The following is a 15,257-nucleotide window of genomic DNA, read 5'->3' as shown; positions in this document are numbered from 1 at the left end:
TTGCTTCGTGGAAAAATGTCTTGAAAAACAAATGTTTCATATCAGACAGGATCGTACAAGGCAACACGGTGCCTAAAGATACTCGGTGCACATAGATTTAAGCCACTAAATATGTGGGCTTGAAAGCGCTGTGGATTTGCCACCTGAATGACTTGACAATAAAGCACAGAGTTGTTTAGGAAATTCTTCAAAAAGTCAGTTAAAGCATGGAAAGCCAGCTCGGCTGAAACCTATTCTACACAATCTTAGGAATGTCCTACATTTTCCCGACTATTCATGTATCAACTGACCACCCACAGTGGAGCTTCAGATTTATACATGTACACTCTTAGAGAAAAAGGTTCTGGATAGAACCAATAAGGGTTCTATGCTTGCTTCATATATGGCACCCTTATTCTTATTCACTGAACTAAAATTGGTTCCATTTAGAACCCTATATGGATCCAATTTTGGTTCAGTGAAGAACAATCCCTAAAGGCTCTATATAGAACCTTTAGGGGTGCCATATATGAAGCAAGTATAGAAACCTTTTTTGGTTCTACCCAGAATCTTTTTTCCTGAGAGTGTATACAACAAAACCACAAGTAAAACTGTTCACCCACAGACAACATCTTCAAGCTGAGTAGCCATATAAGCACATACTCCTTGCAAGTGTTTTTCCTGTCTAATCGTAGTTTTAATCTGCTTCAAGTGGTGATACTAAGGTGTAGTTTGGTCAGTCATCCAGTCCATATATAAACTGTATTCTGCATTTACACACTTAAAACACTTGTGTAAATATCTATGTTATCTTCTGCCATGTAAATCTATCAGACATACTCTAAGGCAGGATGCCTCTGTGGTTGTTAAGCATGTTCTTTTGTTCAGTTGCCCCAGTCAAGAAATAATTAACAAGAGTAGAAGAAGGCAGGAACTGGCTACCACACCCGACATTTTATCTCAGGGTTCATGGGAGTACCCGGTTTGCACTGGAATGCCTCTGAGAATGCTCCAAAATTCTGTAGGGAGCCAAGCACCCTGTGAGAGAAGATAGGTAAAGAGTGTTAACAGATTAATGACAGAAAATAGGTTGGAATAGCCAAACGCTACATTTTTACAGTTGGTCGTTACCTGTATTCCAGGGGACTGTGGGAGTCCGTTTTGATGGACTGGCTGGCATATTCAGGCCGATAGGCACCACACCATACCTGGAGGAGGAAGATGTATCACTAATTCATGAATTCAATTTTGACACAATAAAAGCAGATACAGTATTACTGTGCCCATAACACATTTATTTTCTCAACTACACCTGTTCATATTTTACAAGTGAAGATATTTTGGGACTGAATGTAAACCATAAAATGATGAGGAACATGATATGCCAGAGAGAACACCTTAAGGGGTACCAAGTATTTTTTCCAAGGCGCTGTTCGACAGCCCAACTGAATAATCCCAGCAGGGATTATGCTTGACTTTAGCTTTGACCTGGTTTTGGATGAAGACTGTCAAACACTAGTCTGGCTTTGCTCTGGCATTGTTTTCCCTGGCACAGTACCGCAGTGGTCTTTATTTTGGCAAAATATTCTGGACCCCTAGGTAGGTAGCTTGATATAATTATCTGGGGTAGTTTTAAACCCTTTGGTCCAACTGTTTATTTATTGAAACCCAAGTATTTAGGAAAATATACAGTTTTGGGGCTTTGTTGTCAGTGGTCTCTAGACCAGCGTTTCTCAATGGTCCGTGAACAGCAGTGGAGGAAGGGTGGTAATATACACTATATATACACACAACTATGTGGACACCCCTTCAAATTAGGGGATTTGGCTAATTCAGCCACACCCGTTGCTGACAGTTGTATAAAATTGAGCACACAGACATGCAATCTCCATAGGAAATGTTGGCAGTAGAATGGCCTTACGGAAGAGCTCAGTGACTTTCAACATGGCACGTCATAGGATGCCACCTTTCCAACAAGTCATTTTGTAAAATGTCTGCCCTGCTAGAGCTGCCCCGGTCAACTGTAAGTGGTGTTATTGTTAAGTGGAGACATCTAGGAGCAACAACGGCTCAGTCGCGAAGTGGTAGGCCACACAAGATCACAGAACAGGACCGTCAAAAATCTTCTGTCCTCGGTTGCAACACTCACTAGTTCCAAACTGCCTCTTGAAATAACGTCAGCACAAGAACTGTTCGTCGGGAGCTTCATGAAATGGGTTTCAATGGCTGAGCAGCCGCACACAAGCCTAAGATCACCATGCCAATGTCGGCATTGGCTGGAGTGGTGTAAAGCTCGCCGCCATTGGGCTCTGGAGCAGTAGAAACACGTTTTCTGGAGTGATGAATCACGCTTCACCATCTGGCAGTCCGAGGGACTAATCTGGGTTTGGCGGATGCCAGGAGAACGCTACCTGCCCCAATGCATATTGCCAACTGTAAAGTTTGGTGGAGGAGGAATAATGGCTTGGTGCTGTTTTTCATGGTTTGGGCTAGGCCCCTTAGTTACAATGAAGGGAAATCTTAATGCTACAGCATATAATTACATTCTAGATGATTCTGTGCATCCAACTTTGTGGATCGCTGACTGCGAGTCAGGCCTAAATGCCCAACATCAGTGCCCGACCTCCCTAATGCTCTTGTGGCTGAATGGAAGAAAGTCCCCAGAAGAGTGGAGGCTGTTGTAGCAGCAAATGGGGGGATCAACTCCATATTAATGCCCATGAGCTTTGAATGAGATGTTCGACGAGCAGTTGTCCACATACTTTTGGTCATGTAGTGTAAGTTTTATGAAATAAAGGTTGAGAAACAGTGGTCTACTCCAGACAACTCAATTTATTAAAGGGATGCTTTGGGATTTTGTCAATGAGGCCCTTTATCTACTTCCCCAGATCCAGATGAACTCGTGGTTAACATTTTTATGCTAGTAGATACCCATAGACCTCCAGTCATTGTGCTAACGCTAGTTAGCATTGGCTCGCGAAACTACCTCTTACTTCCTTCTTACTGGACACAGATACATAAAAATGGTATCAACAAGGGAAAGTAGATAAAGGGACTCATTGCCAAAATCCCGAAGTATCCCTTTAAAGTGGTGTTTACGCACTTGGGCAAAGTTAAGAAAGAAAAGTTGTTTGTGGTCCATGTCCAGACCAGGTAAACGATGCTCTTCACCTTCTCTCTCCATCCACTTCATGTAGGCCTGACCACAAACACACAAAAACATTCAAATGTCAAATATAAATGAGATACTATTTAAATCAGAAATCAATTTTTGTTAGAAAGTGGTTCATCGTGTTTTCATTGTGTTGTGGGGATTGAATGGGTTTTGTGAGGGTGTCACACCTTATAGGCTTGCCGAACTCCTCCATTGTCAGCGATGTTCTCCCCCAAAGTGCTAATTCCACTGACCTGGGGTCACGCAGAGACAGTCATTAACACACTCACAAAAAAATCATTCATCGTCAATAATCTTTTCTAGTGAAGCTAAAATGAAGTATTAGTCAGTACACCCAAATAAATGTTTGATTTTCCTATCCTTCTGCTACAATGGGAAACTCACATTTTGTCCGCCTGCGAGTTTCCAGTTGAAGTTGCCATATTGTTGCACCATGCATTGTGATTGGTCCTTGAAGTGCTCAGCAGAATAATTACTCCACCAGTTAAGCATGTTACCATCCTTATCAAAATTACGGCCTGTTTTGAAAGATAAAACGTGGAATTAATTGTGATGCAGTCTCATTTAAATTTCCCCATGAATTAATACTCTATACTAATCATCATTGTGCAACACATTGGACACAAACATGGACAGTGACTATAAATATGAGGACTGCCTCACCATTGTCATCAAATCCATGGGTGATCTCATGTCCAATGACCATCCCTATTCCTCCAAAGTTCAGGGCCTGGAGCTGCTGCTTACTGAAGAAAGGAGGCTGCAGGATACCTGCAGGGAATACTAGGATAAAGAACAGAGAGAAATGGACAGAGAACAGATCAGGCCAAATGAACAAAGAGGGTCTATAATTTTGCAACCTTAGGAGCAAGCCAATTAAACAGAATTTCAGCTTCATATCTGACTAATCATCACTGCACATTACCAGTCCATGTGTTTGCGGCATTGTCTGAGTGGAATTCATTGTGGCTTGCGCCCCAACCCCATCTCTTTTAGCCACAAAGCCTGTGTGCACTGGAGCCTGAAACTAGATCCATTCTATCAACAGCGGAAAGCATTACCGCCAGTCATTATTCTCAATGAGGTTAAAGTGGCAGTGAGACAGAACACCGGGGCACGCGGCAGAGAGGGCTCACACATACAGAGAGGGCTCACACCTACACAGAGGGCTCATACCTACACAGAGGGCTCATACCTACACAGAGGGCTCATACCTACACAGAGGGCTCATACCTACACAGAGGGCTCATACCTACACAGAGGGCTCATACCTACACAGAGGGCTCATACATACAGAGAGGGCTCACACCTACACAGAGAGGGCTCACACATACAGAGAGAGGGCTCACACATACAGAGAGGGCTCACACATACAGAGAGGGCTCACACATACAGAGAGGGCTCACACATACAGAGAGGGCTCACACATACAGAGAGGGCTCACACATACAGAGAGGGCTCACACATACAGAGAGGGCTCACACATACAGAGAGGGCTCACACATACAGAGAGGGCTCACACATACAGAGAGGGCTCACACATACAGAGAGGGCTCACACATACAGAGAGGGCTCACATCTACAGAGAGGTCTCATATCTACAGAGAGGGCTCATATCTACAGAGAGGGCTCATATCTACAGAGAGGGCTCATACCTACAGAGAGGGCTCACACCTACAGAGAAGGCACATACCTACAGAGAAGGCTCATACATATGGGCTCATAAGACTGTTAAATAGCTAACAAAATAGCTAAACAGACTATTTGAGACTATTTTTGCACTGTGTCTATACACACTCACAGGACTCTACACACTCAAACTGACATTCCAATGCACACATATAAACCCTACACACACACACGCACTCACATACAGTCACCATTTACACTGCTGCTACTCTATTTCTCATATCCTGATGTCTAGTCACCTTACATTTACATTACATTTTAGTCATTTAGCAGACGCTCTTATCCAGAGCGACTTACAGTAGAGTGCATACATTTTTATTACATTTTTACATACTGAGACAAGGATATCCCTACCGGCCAAACCCTCCCTAACCCGGACGACGCTATGCCAATTGTGCGTCGCCCCACGGACCTCCCGGTTGCGGCCGGCTGCGACAGAGCCTGGGCGCGAACCCAGCCCAGCCTGGGCACGAACCCAGAGACTCTGGTGGCGCAGCTAGCACTGCGATGCAGTGCCCTAGACCACTGCGCCACCTGGGAGACCTTACCCCTATACAATTCTATGGTATTGGAACTGACTTCTTACTTTCTTGTGTTCTTCACATTTTAAATGTTTGATTTATTGTGTGTTTTTGACTACCTTGTTATTTTTAGTGGTATATTGATATTGATTACTGCATTGTTGGGTTTGGAGCGTGCAAGAAAGGCATTTCACTGTACTTCACTGTACTGCATGTGACATTAAAACTTGAAACTTCACACAGCATAGCACTCACATCAGAGCCAAACCATAATAGTCACCACTACAAATAGACCCAAAGGAATGGCTTGAAGAGTTGTGTAATATTTCACGATGGTTCAGGGGAAGAAATGTTCAATGTAATGTTTCATGTTCTGTATGTAACGCAATATTATTACAACCAAATGCAAACGAGTCCATATTCAAAATTCCTTTGATTTTCTCCAGTTAGCTGCAAGCTGCATGCATTCACATCATTTCTTAAATCAGGAGTAGACTATTTTTCAATCATTCAAGAATTTGTAAGAAATAAATCCTTTGCTAGTATAGAAACAAATACTGTAGTCACAATTATTGTTAGTAAGGGATATCCTTAAGTCAGGATTGGCCGGCGATAGATAACTTCAGATGGATGACGAACGATGCAGCCAGTGTGTTGGCTGTTGTCATATTACCTATCTGGTTTCTGTTTGGTGAGTAGAAAGCATTGACCACAGCAGCACCAATGATCCACCTAGAAAAAAACACTAGAATATAGACCTCACCATTTAAGAGGGAATGTGGAATGTGTACATGTGTTTATGTTCACGTGTGTCTACGTGAGGCTAAATGGAGGTATCTTACATGTCCGGGTCGACCGGCTCTCTCAGCTTCTTCAAACTCTTGTGTGCTTCAGCCTGCAGGTTCTCAAGGACGTTCTCAAAGTAGTTCTCCTCACTGAAGTTCAGCTGCAGACAGAGACCAGATCATCAGAAACAATCTAGACAACAATTTGTACATCCATTTCACTCTGAAAAGGAGGAATTATCATAATCCTTTGAGGCCCAAATGTGCTAATGTGTGGGCAGGTCTCACAGACATACATGGGCATACTCCTGGTCAAGCTTCAGATTGCTCTCTTCCAGAATGTGGTCAGGATAGCCAATATGCTCCTTAATGGCCATGGCCTGTAACATAGAGCAGTAGAACACTCAGCTGGTCAGTTCTTTCTTTTACATATTCAAAACACTGATGATGTACAGGTAACTGCCAAAATAAAGGAAACACTTGAGTAAATGAGGGATACAAAGTGTATTGAAAGCAGGTGCTTCCACACAGGTGTGGTTTCAATTAGTTAATTAAAGCAATTAACATCATGCTTAGGGTCATGTATAAAAATGCTGTGCAGGCCATTATTTTGGCTACCATGGCCATGCCCCTATAGGATGATAATGTCCCCATCCACAAGGCACAAGTGGACACAATGGTTTGATGAGCATGAAAATGATGTAAACCTTATGCCATGGCCGTCTCAGTCACCAGATCTCAACCCAATTGAACACTTATGGGAGATTCTGGAGCGGCGCCTGAGACAGTGTTTTCCACCACCATCAAATTATGGAATTTCTCGTGGAAGAAGGGTTTCGCATCCCTCCAATAGAGTTCCAGACACTTGTAGAATCTATGCCAAGGTGCTTTGAAGCTGGTGGTGACCCAACACCCTATCAAGACACTTTATGAATTTGTTTCTATTATTTTGCAGCTAGCTGTACATTGTATGTTTGTTTGCAATACTATGTTTGAACCTTCTCTCTTGCTTTTTCCTTAGACTGGTCATCCATCCAGCTCAACTCCTCTAGCGTCTCCACGTACGCTTCCTGGATCTTACTGATGAGGTCACTAACCTGCCCACACAAAGAGATAGTATATTAATTTACAGGGAAAGCAAACACAAACACACACACACACACAAAGTGCAGACTAAACTGCTGTAGTGACAGTGATTATAGAAGCCGGAGCAGATTTTCCTGTTTTGTCTGCATCCTGTCTACAGGAGTGACTCACCATGCGTTTACTCTCGCCAGCAAAGGTCTCTCGCACATACAGAGCCCCCACTGCGTTCTCCATGCTGCCCTGGACGTAACGCACACAGTCTCTCCACCGCGCCTCCTCTATGGTCGTCCCATACAGGGCCTGACCACACAGACAGACCGTCAGTTGCCACACGTTTATACATGAATGAGCTTTTCAATGTGTTTGTTTCTAAGGGCTCATTAAATCTGTATCATCGAAGTGTTACAGATTGCGCAATATACATTTTAAGGTAATTTCCAATTGAGCCGACATAAGCATGCAGCGTTTACCGTGAATGAATTCTTCGCTGTCGCAGGAACATTGCCTTTAAATTTCAATCACAATGTAATGCTGAATTTCCACAATATGGATCGAATGGAGCCCTAAGGGTGCTCCTAGATGTGCTCATATCTCTGTCTCACCTTTTTATAGTGTGCCCTGGCATCTTTGAAGCGGCGACTAAGGCTGCTGACTCTCTCCATGACAACCTGCCAGGTGAGGTAGTTCTGCATGGTTCTGGAGGAGGAGACATTTCACCCAATAATGTCACTCAATCACTCAACCAATGGATATACTGTACATGGGGACAGCCGAATAACCCTTTTGTTTTAGGTTCTAGATAGCACCTTTTTTTCTAAGAGTGTACCGTTCTGCATGACTCACATGATAAATCACAGTAGATAAAATATTGATAGAGGCAAATTTTAACTATGGTCTACACATCATCAGCTCTGACCTGACAGTGTGTTTGGAGAGCACTTTGTTCATCTTCTCCAGGTAAGGGGAGCTATAGACCACCACCTCCTCTTCCAGCTGTACCTTCACAGCCACGCTGGACAACACACCACGCACAAACCTTGTCCAGTTAAAACCCTGGAAGAAATAGCATTGTTTTTGTTAGTAATATTAGTCTGAGGCTTGCTCTGCAATCTACAAGTGCATTTTGTAGCGATCTTAACCTAACAACTAGCGACCTCATCAAGAAGCTCTGACCTCTTGGCGTAATGGCTAAGATGTTGGGTTGACAGTCGCTGGACCCAGGTTTGAGTCCCGGTCGAGGCAACCCCCCAAATTTACTACATTGGTGTCAGAAGTGGGATTGTGCCTGTGAGGCCATCGGAAAGGCGTGTACATGTGAGGGACTTGGTATAGCGAAGCGTGGGAGCACGCTCTCCCGACGGAAGGGGGTAATGTAACAACCTTAATGTATGCACTACTGTAAGTCGCTCTGGATAAGAGCGTCTGCTAAATGACTCAAACGTAAACCAACACCTAGCAAGATCATCAAGGGGTTTGGACCTCTGAGCGTAATGGTTAAGGTGTTGGCTTGACAGTCGCTGGACCCGGGCTCGAGTCCCAGTCGTGGCTACCCCCTGAATTCGCTACAATATATATATATAGTATAAGGCTTTCTCTACTTTATAAGGACAATGCCATTAGATTTAGGGCTCAAGTCGCATCCACTTGAAATCACTAGTTGAAGCACTTACGTTGAGATTGAAGGACTCCTGCAGCTCAGTCAGGGTCATCTTTTTGTAGAGAATCGTGACATCTTGACGATCCTCTGCGGGGGATGTGGCCTTTGACATGACAAGACAGAAAGCACAGGCCTACAGTCATGTCTGATGTATTGAAGTGTAAGGTGACAAACACTGTATTTAGCCATAATGTTGATCTATTCAAGTTTTTAACATGCAGATGACATGTAGTACAGTATAGATGATTTCATCCGTCTCTATTAGAAGTTTCTTGTTGAAGACTAATTCATTTAATAAGAGGGGGTAAATCCACCTCATTTGTGTTCCTGTCTCTTTTTAACTTCTGTCACAGTTCCAGTTCCTGTTGTGGCAGGCTGGCACTCACATTTGCGATATCTGTTTCCAGCTCCAGCACTTGCACCATCTCCTCCACCACACGATCATCTTCCTGGGTCAAGTTCCTGTCTTCCCGGGCAATCCTCACCATGGAAACCATGAACTGCAGGTAGGCCTCTCGAACCTAAAGAGCCACATGACACATACATGCAAAGATGACCTTGTCTTTTCCAGTGCAATGACATTAACAGTACATTAATACACAATACTGTTTATGAAAGTACCCTTTTGTAGTTTCCATCATTGAAGTAATACTCTCTGGATGGCATTCCTAGTCCTGACTGGTCAATCTGTAAAATAAAAACAGACTTGTTAGTTTTCTTACCACCCAATCAGAATGGGGGAAGATTTAATAAAAAAACACAAGCACTAAACTTTTGGAACATTGCGTATTCAAACACTGTCCTTACGTAGATGATGTGGCGCCGGGAGTCACGGTCATCAGTCCACACATACATATCCAGCAGGACCTTCTTGTGGTAACGAGAGATGAGGGTGGCTAGAGTGTCCTCCAGGCTCCAGGCCTCCTCTGGGATAATACAATTAAACAATTAAACATAAATACAGTACCAGTCAAAAGTTTGGATACAGCTACTCATTCAAGGGATTTTCTATTTCTACATTATAGAATAACAGTGAAGAAATCAAAACTATGAAATAACACCTATGGAATCATGTAGTAACCAAAATAGTGTTAAGCAAATCCAAATACACTACCAGTCAAAGGTTTTAGAACACCTACTCATTCAAGGGTTTTTCTTGATTTTTACTATTTTCTACATTGTAGAATAATAGTGAAGACATTAAAACTATGAAAAAACAAATGGAAGCATTTAGTAACCAAAAAAGGGTTAAACAAATCAAAATATATTTTATTCTTCAAATAGCCACCCTTTGCCTTGATGACAGCTTTGCACACTCTCTGTATTCTCTCAACCAGCTTCACCGCGTCTTGAAGGAGTTCCCTCATATGCTGAGCACTTGTTGGCTGCTTTTCCTTCACTCTGCGGTCCAACTCATCCCAAACCATCTCAATTGGGTTGAGGTTGGGTGATTGTGGAGGTCAGGTCATCTGATGCAGCACTCCATCACTCTCCTTCTTAGTCAAATAGCCCTTACACTGCCTGGAGATGTGTGGGTCATTGTCCTGTTGAAAAACAAATGATAGTGGGACTAAGTGAAAACCAGATGGGATAGTGTGTCGCTGCAGACTGCTGTGCTAGTCATGCTGGGTAAGTTTACCTTGAATTCTAATAAAACACAGACAGTGTCACCAGAAAAGCACCCCCACACCATCACACCTCCTCCTCCATGCTTCACGGTGGGAACCGCACATGCGAAGATCATCCATTCACCTACTCTGCATCTCACAAAGACAGGGCGGATGGAACCAAAAATCTCAAATTTGGACTCATCAGAACAAAGGACAGATTCCCACCGGTCTATTGTCAATTGCTCGCGTTTCTTGGCCCAAGCAAGTCTCTTCTTATTATTGGTGTCCTTTAGTAGTGGTTTCTTTGCAGCAATTCGACCATGAAGACCTGATTCACACAGTCTCCTCTGAACAGTTGATGTTGAGATGTGTCTGTCAGTTGAACTCTGTGAAGCATTTATTTGGCTGCAATCTGAGGTGCAGTTAACTCTAATGAACTTATCCTCTGCAGCCAAGGTAACTCTGGGTCTTCCATTCCTGTGGCAGTCCTCATGAGAGCCAGTTTCATCATAGCACTTGATGGATTTTGCGACTGCACTTGAAGAAACGTTCAAAGTTCTTGAAATGTTCTGTATTGACTGACCTTCATGTCTTAAAGTAATGATGGACTGTTGTTTCTCTTTGCTTATTTGAACTGTTCTTGCCATAATATGGACTTGGTCCATATTAGGGCTATGTTCTGTATACCACCCCTACCTTATCGCAACACAACTGATTGGCTGAAATGCATTAAGAAGGAAAGACATTCCACAAATTAACTTTTAACAAGGCACACCTGTTAATTGAAATGCATTCCAGGTGATTACCTCATGAAGTTGGTTGAGAGAATTCCAAGAGTGTGCAAAGCTGTCATCAAGGCAAAGAGTGGCTACTTTGAAGAATCTCAAATATAAAATATATTTTGATTTGTTTAACACTTTTTTGGTTATTACATGATTCCATATGTGTTATTTCATAGTTTTGATGTCTTCAATATTATTCTACAATGTAAAAAAACAGTAAAAATAAAGAAAAACCCTTGAATGAGTAGGTGTGTCCAAACTTTTGACTGGTTGTATACATTAAATCTACATTAAATCTAACATTCAACATCTGGTTGGCAGAGAGTAGACTGACTACCTCTCACACAGCCAAGTTTAGATGGCCACTGCCACACGATTTACAGTGCAGTCATAAATCTGTCTGTGCAGATGCACCAGATGCACTTCCGCGTTGTAAATTCTGTTTGAGAACCTACATTTAATTACACTGGCGACAGTCAGGTTTAGTGCAGAGAAAAACGGTCTATTTTAAGAATCAGTCACAGTCCTGATTGGGAAGCTGCCCACTCAACACATCCACCCCCCCCGTCACTACACCTGACTGCCCTTCAGTAGAGCCAGGGGGGCACGCCTGGATGACCATGTCACATGTCACTCACAATCATATCACTCATCATTTCAGTTGGTGGATGTGGGACTAGAAGTACCCACAACAATAGTAAACTAACACATTTTGGACCAACTGGGGACTTTTTGTTAGTCGCCACAAGGTCAAATGCTATTTCTAGGGCGTTTAGGGTTAAGGTTAGAATTAGTGTTAGGGTTAGAATTACGTTTAGGAGCTAGGGTTAGATTTAGGGTTAGGTTTAGGGTTAGGGGTCAGAGAAAATAGGATTTTGAATGGGACTGAATTGTGTGTCCCCACATGGTAAGTTATACAAGACTGTGTGTGTGTGTCAGTACCAGTAGTGCTGTTCCAGTCCTCCGAGGCAGCAGGCCAGTCTCCTATGCTGTCAATGAGATGCATGAGCGGCTGGGAGTCGCGCTGCTCTATGAGAGCTACAGAAGACAACATGACACTATTAGCAACACACTGTCAGTCAATCTTACATACAGTACTGTTAATGAATGTTACAGGGTATGCAGCTGATTCCGAGACCAAACGTCTGTGTAAAAATGTTAGTTTGGAGTTTGGTTGAGAGGATCCCTACTCACTCTCATTCATGCAGGAGCTGTAGAGAGTTTTGGCCTTCTTGAAGGCGTCACGGTCCTGATCACTATCAGTCTCAAAAACTCCTGTGAGGAGACGACCAACAGAAACAAAAATGTACCTCATTCTGTCTAGTGATGTGATCTAACACAGAAAGTAGATTTGATCCTGCAAAAAACACCGTATCTGAGCATAGGTCTCTTTTCCCACACAATGGCTGACCCTGAGGTTCCTATGGAAACATGTCGCTGTCTGACCTTTGAGTACAATCTCCAGCCTGTCTCTGAGGATGTCGAAGACACTGTGCCGGGAGCTGGTCTCTGGGATGACATGACGCTCCAGCCAGCCCCCACAAGCATATTGGTAGAAGTTCTGACACGGCTCCACCGTCGCATCCATGTTCTGCAAGAGACGAGCGGCTGTGGAGGGTAAAGTCAGCGGAGGATGGATAGGGGAGAATGTGAATAACATAGAAGGAAAGGGAATATTATGATGCAGTTATCTGTTAAGTTGATATAAAATTGAGTGATGAGTTTTGTTTTTGGAGGACGGACAACCCCATACGCAGGCGGAACTGCTCACCTGCTGTGACGCACTCAGGAGTTGTGCAAACATTGCTGGGGCCAGAACGATACTTCTGCCCTGAAAACATCAAAAAATAAATAATATTGTCATTCCTGGCAGAGAGTAGGAATTTATTAGCAGCAGCATCAAGGGATTTCAGATTTCTCTGGCAAATCATTGCTTGATACTGTCTGTCTGTCTGTCTGTCTGTCTGTCTGTCTGTCTGTCTGTCTGTCTGTCTGTCTGTCTGTTCGTTCTCTGAAATGGCTGCATCAGCAATGACTCTGTTCTCTCGCTTTTGTCCGACATTGCTGATGAGGCAGCAGAGGGAATTAAGAGGGGATCATCCTCTGTCCAGATTACATCGTACCGTATCCTATAACATATAAACACATACAGTATTTCAACTCAAGTGTCAAGACTCACCCTCAGTGACTGAGCTCCTATTGGACCGCTCTGCATTGGAGATGAAAAGACATTACAAACACTTGTTCAGAGCAGTTACTGTACCTAGTACACACAGGAGGCTGGTGGCACCTTCATTGGGGAGGACCGGCTCGTGGTAATGGCTGGAGCGGAATTAGTGGAATATTATCAAATACATCAAACACATGGTTTCCATGTGTTTGTTGCCATTCCATTTGCTCTGTTCCAGCCATTATTATGAGCTGTCCTCCCCTCAGCAGCCTCCACTGCTAGTACAGTAGACTAGAATGCGTTGCCTAATTGTTTTCTGAAAATTGGTTGCCTATAGATTTCACAAAACACTCTGGAATAGTTGTCAAAAGATGCTAATAACGTTTTCTGTTACTCTCCTATTTTAATAACCTACTGCTTGAATGTGCTTTCAAACAATACTAATCATAACATAAACACCTGAAACATCACACATGTTATGGTATTTCTTCACTCATTTCCAGTGAGGTGAGTGTAATTAGTGGAGGTCAAACTCTATTTATATTTTGATTGTAACTGGGTTGAGCCTACCTCTCAGAGCCGATGTGTAGAGGACTATCAGTCCAGCCAGGGCACAGCTGACCAGCAACAACAGCACAGACAGCCCAGTCTCTGCAACAGTCCAACGACGCTTCCCTGGTTTGGTAGATTTTTCCATGATATCCATTTGGCTTTCGGATTTGCCCATTCTCAGCTCTCCGGGCTCTCTGGAAAAGTAGTGTGGAGAGTGACAGGAACGGGGTACAGCCAGAGAGCGTGCGGTGCCTCCCTGTGGGTGAGTGGGCTGTGTAAACTGATGCAGTGCAACGCCAGTCGCTCAAGTGACCTAGAGCGAGTGAGAAAAACATAGTTGAACCTTTGATTTATCTCTTCTCCATATGAAAGTGTCTCCTTTCTATGCTAATAGTCTAATCAATCACACACTTCCATGGTTCCATTACTGTGCAACATTGTAATGAAATGATTTTGCGTGTCAAATACATGGTGTTCCCTTGACTGCTGCTGTGATGTGGTATTGAACCAGCCTTAGCTGACACTGCATGACAAATTGTGATTTTGGGTGGGGTACTTCGCTATTTTCAGGAAATTACGAGGTTGGGACATAGCGTAATATTTGTTAAATTAGACTTGAGACATTTTTAGCCTTGCAAGTGGTCCTTTTAGGCCTATGTTAGATATAAAGTGGGTTTCTTAAAGCATTTTTAATGTAATTATGCATTTGTGCATTTAGATTTAAAAAAAATTATAGACCTAACTGAATAGGTGTAATGTGGCCCTTTATAATTCTACAGTTGGCTGTACACTTCTCTACAACATGCTTCCAGAGCAATATTTCCTATTCATTGCAATGTTTTATTTGAACACAATATTGCAAATGAGCATTTCTGGGGAACAAACCCTCAATTACTAATACCTTTCGGCATCACTTTGCATCTATTCACTTATCGGCACCTGTTCCTCCTATACCAGCCTCCTCCCATACCAGCCTCCTCCCATACCAGCCACCTCCTATACCAGCCTCCTCCCATACCAGCCTCCTCCAATACCAGCCTCCTCCAATACCAGCCTCCTCCCATACCAGCCTCCTCCAATACCAGCCTCCTCCTATACCAGCCTCCTCCTATACCAGCCTCCTCCCATACCAGCCTCCTCCAATACCAGCCTCCTCCAATACCAGCCTCCTCCAATACCAGCCTCCTCCTATACCAGCCTCCTCCCATACCAGCTTCCTCCCATACCAGCCTCCTCCAATACCAGCCTCCT

General features: G+C 43.4%; 1 protein-coding gene across 1 annotated transcript; it reads right to left on the bottom strand.

Moving 5' to 3' along the window:
- Positions 1 to 538: 538 nt before the first annotated feature.
- On the bottom strand, positions 539 to 14,310 carry LOC120020420 (membrane metallo-endopeptidase-like 1). Its single transcript, XM_038964073.1, has 23 exons — positions 14,025 to 14,310; positions 13,464 to 13,493; positions 13,056 to 13,115; positions 12,731 to 12,892; positions 12,479 to 12,559; positions 12,227 to 12,322; positions 9,700 to 9,818; positions 9,514 to 9,579; positions 9,279 to 9,413; positions 8,906 to 8,995; positions 8,152 to 8,288; positions 7,838 to 7,931; positions 7,407 to 7,535; positions 7,148 to 7,246; positions 6,446 to 6,529; positions 6,207 to 6,310; positions 6,038 to 6,096; positions 3,818 to 3,937; positions 3,539 to 3,672; positions 3,322 to 3,387; positions 3,083 to 3,178; positions 1,111 to 1,187; positions 539 to 1,017 (listed from the first exon to the last, which is right to left on the bottom strand). Exons 1-23 carry the CDS (start codon positions 14,179 to 14,181, stop codon positions 918 to 920), a joined length of 2,295 nt encoding a protein of 764 aa, XP_038820001.1. The 5' UTR covers positions 14,182 to 14,310; the 3' UTR covers positions 539 to 917.
- Between the last annotated feature and the right edge of the window lie 947 nt (positions 14,311 to 15,257).

The sequence above is a fragment of the Salvelinus namaycush genome, chromosome 2 (assembly GCF_016432855.1).
Source record: "Salvelinus namaycush isolate Seneca chromosome 2, SaNama_1.0, whole genome shotgun sequence".
Lineage (NCBI taxonomy): Eukaryota > Metazoa > Chordata > Actinopteri > Salmoniformes > Salmonidae > Salvelinus > Salvelinus namaycush.
Note: the sequence above shows the minus strand (reverse complement) of the source record. Positions and strands in the feature narration are given on the sequence as shown.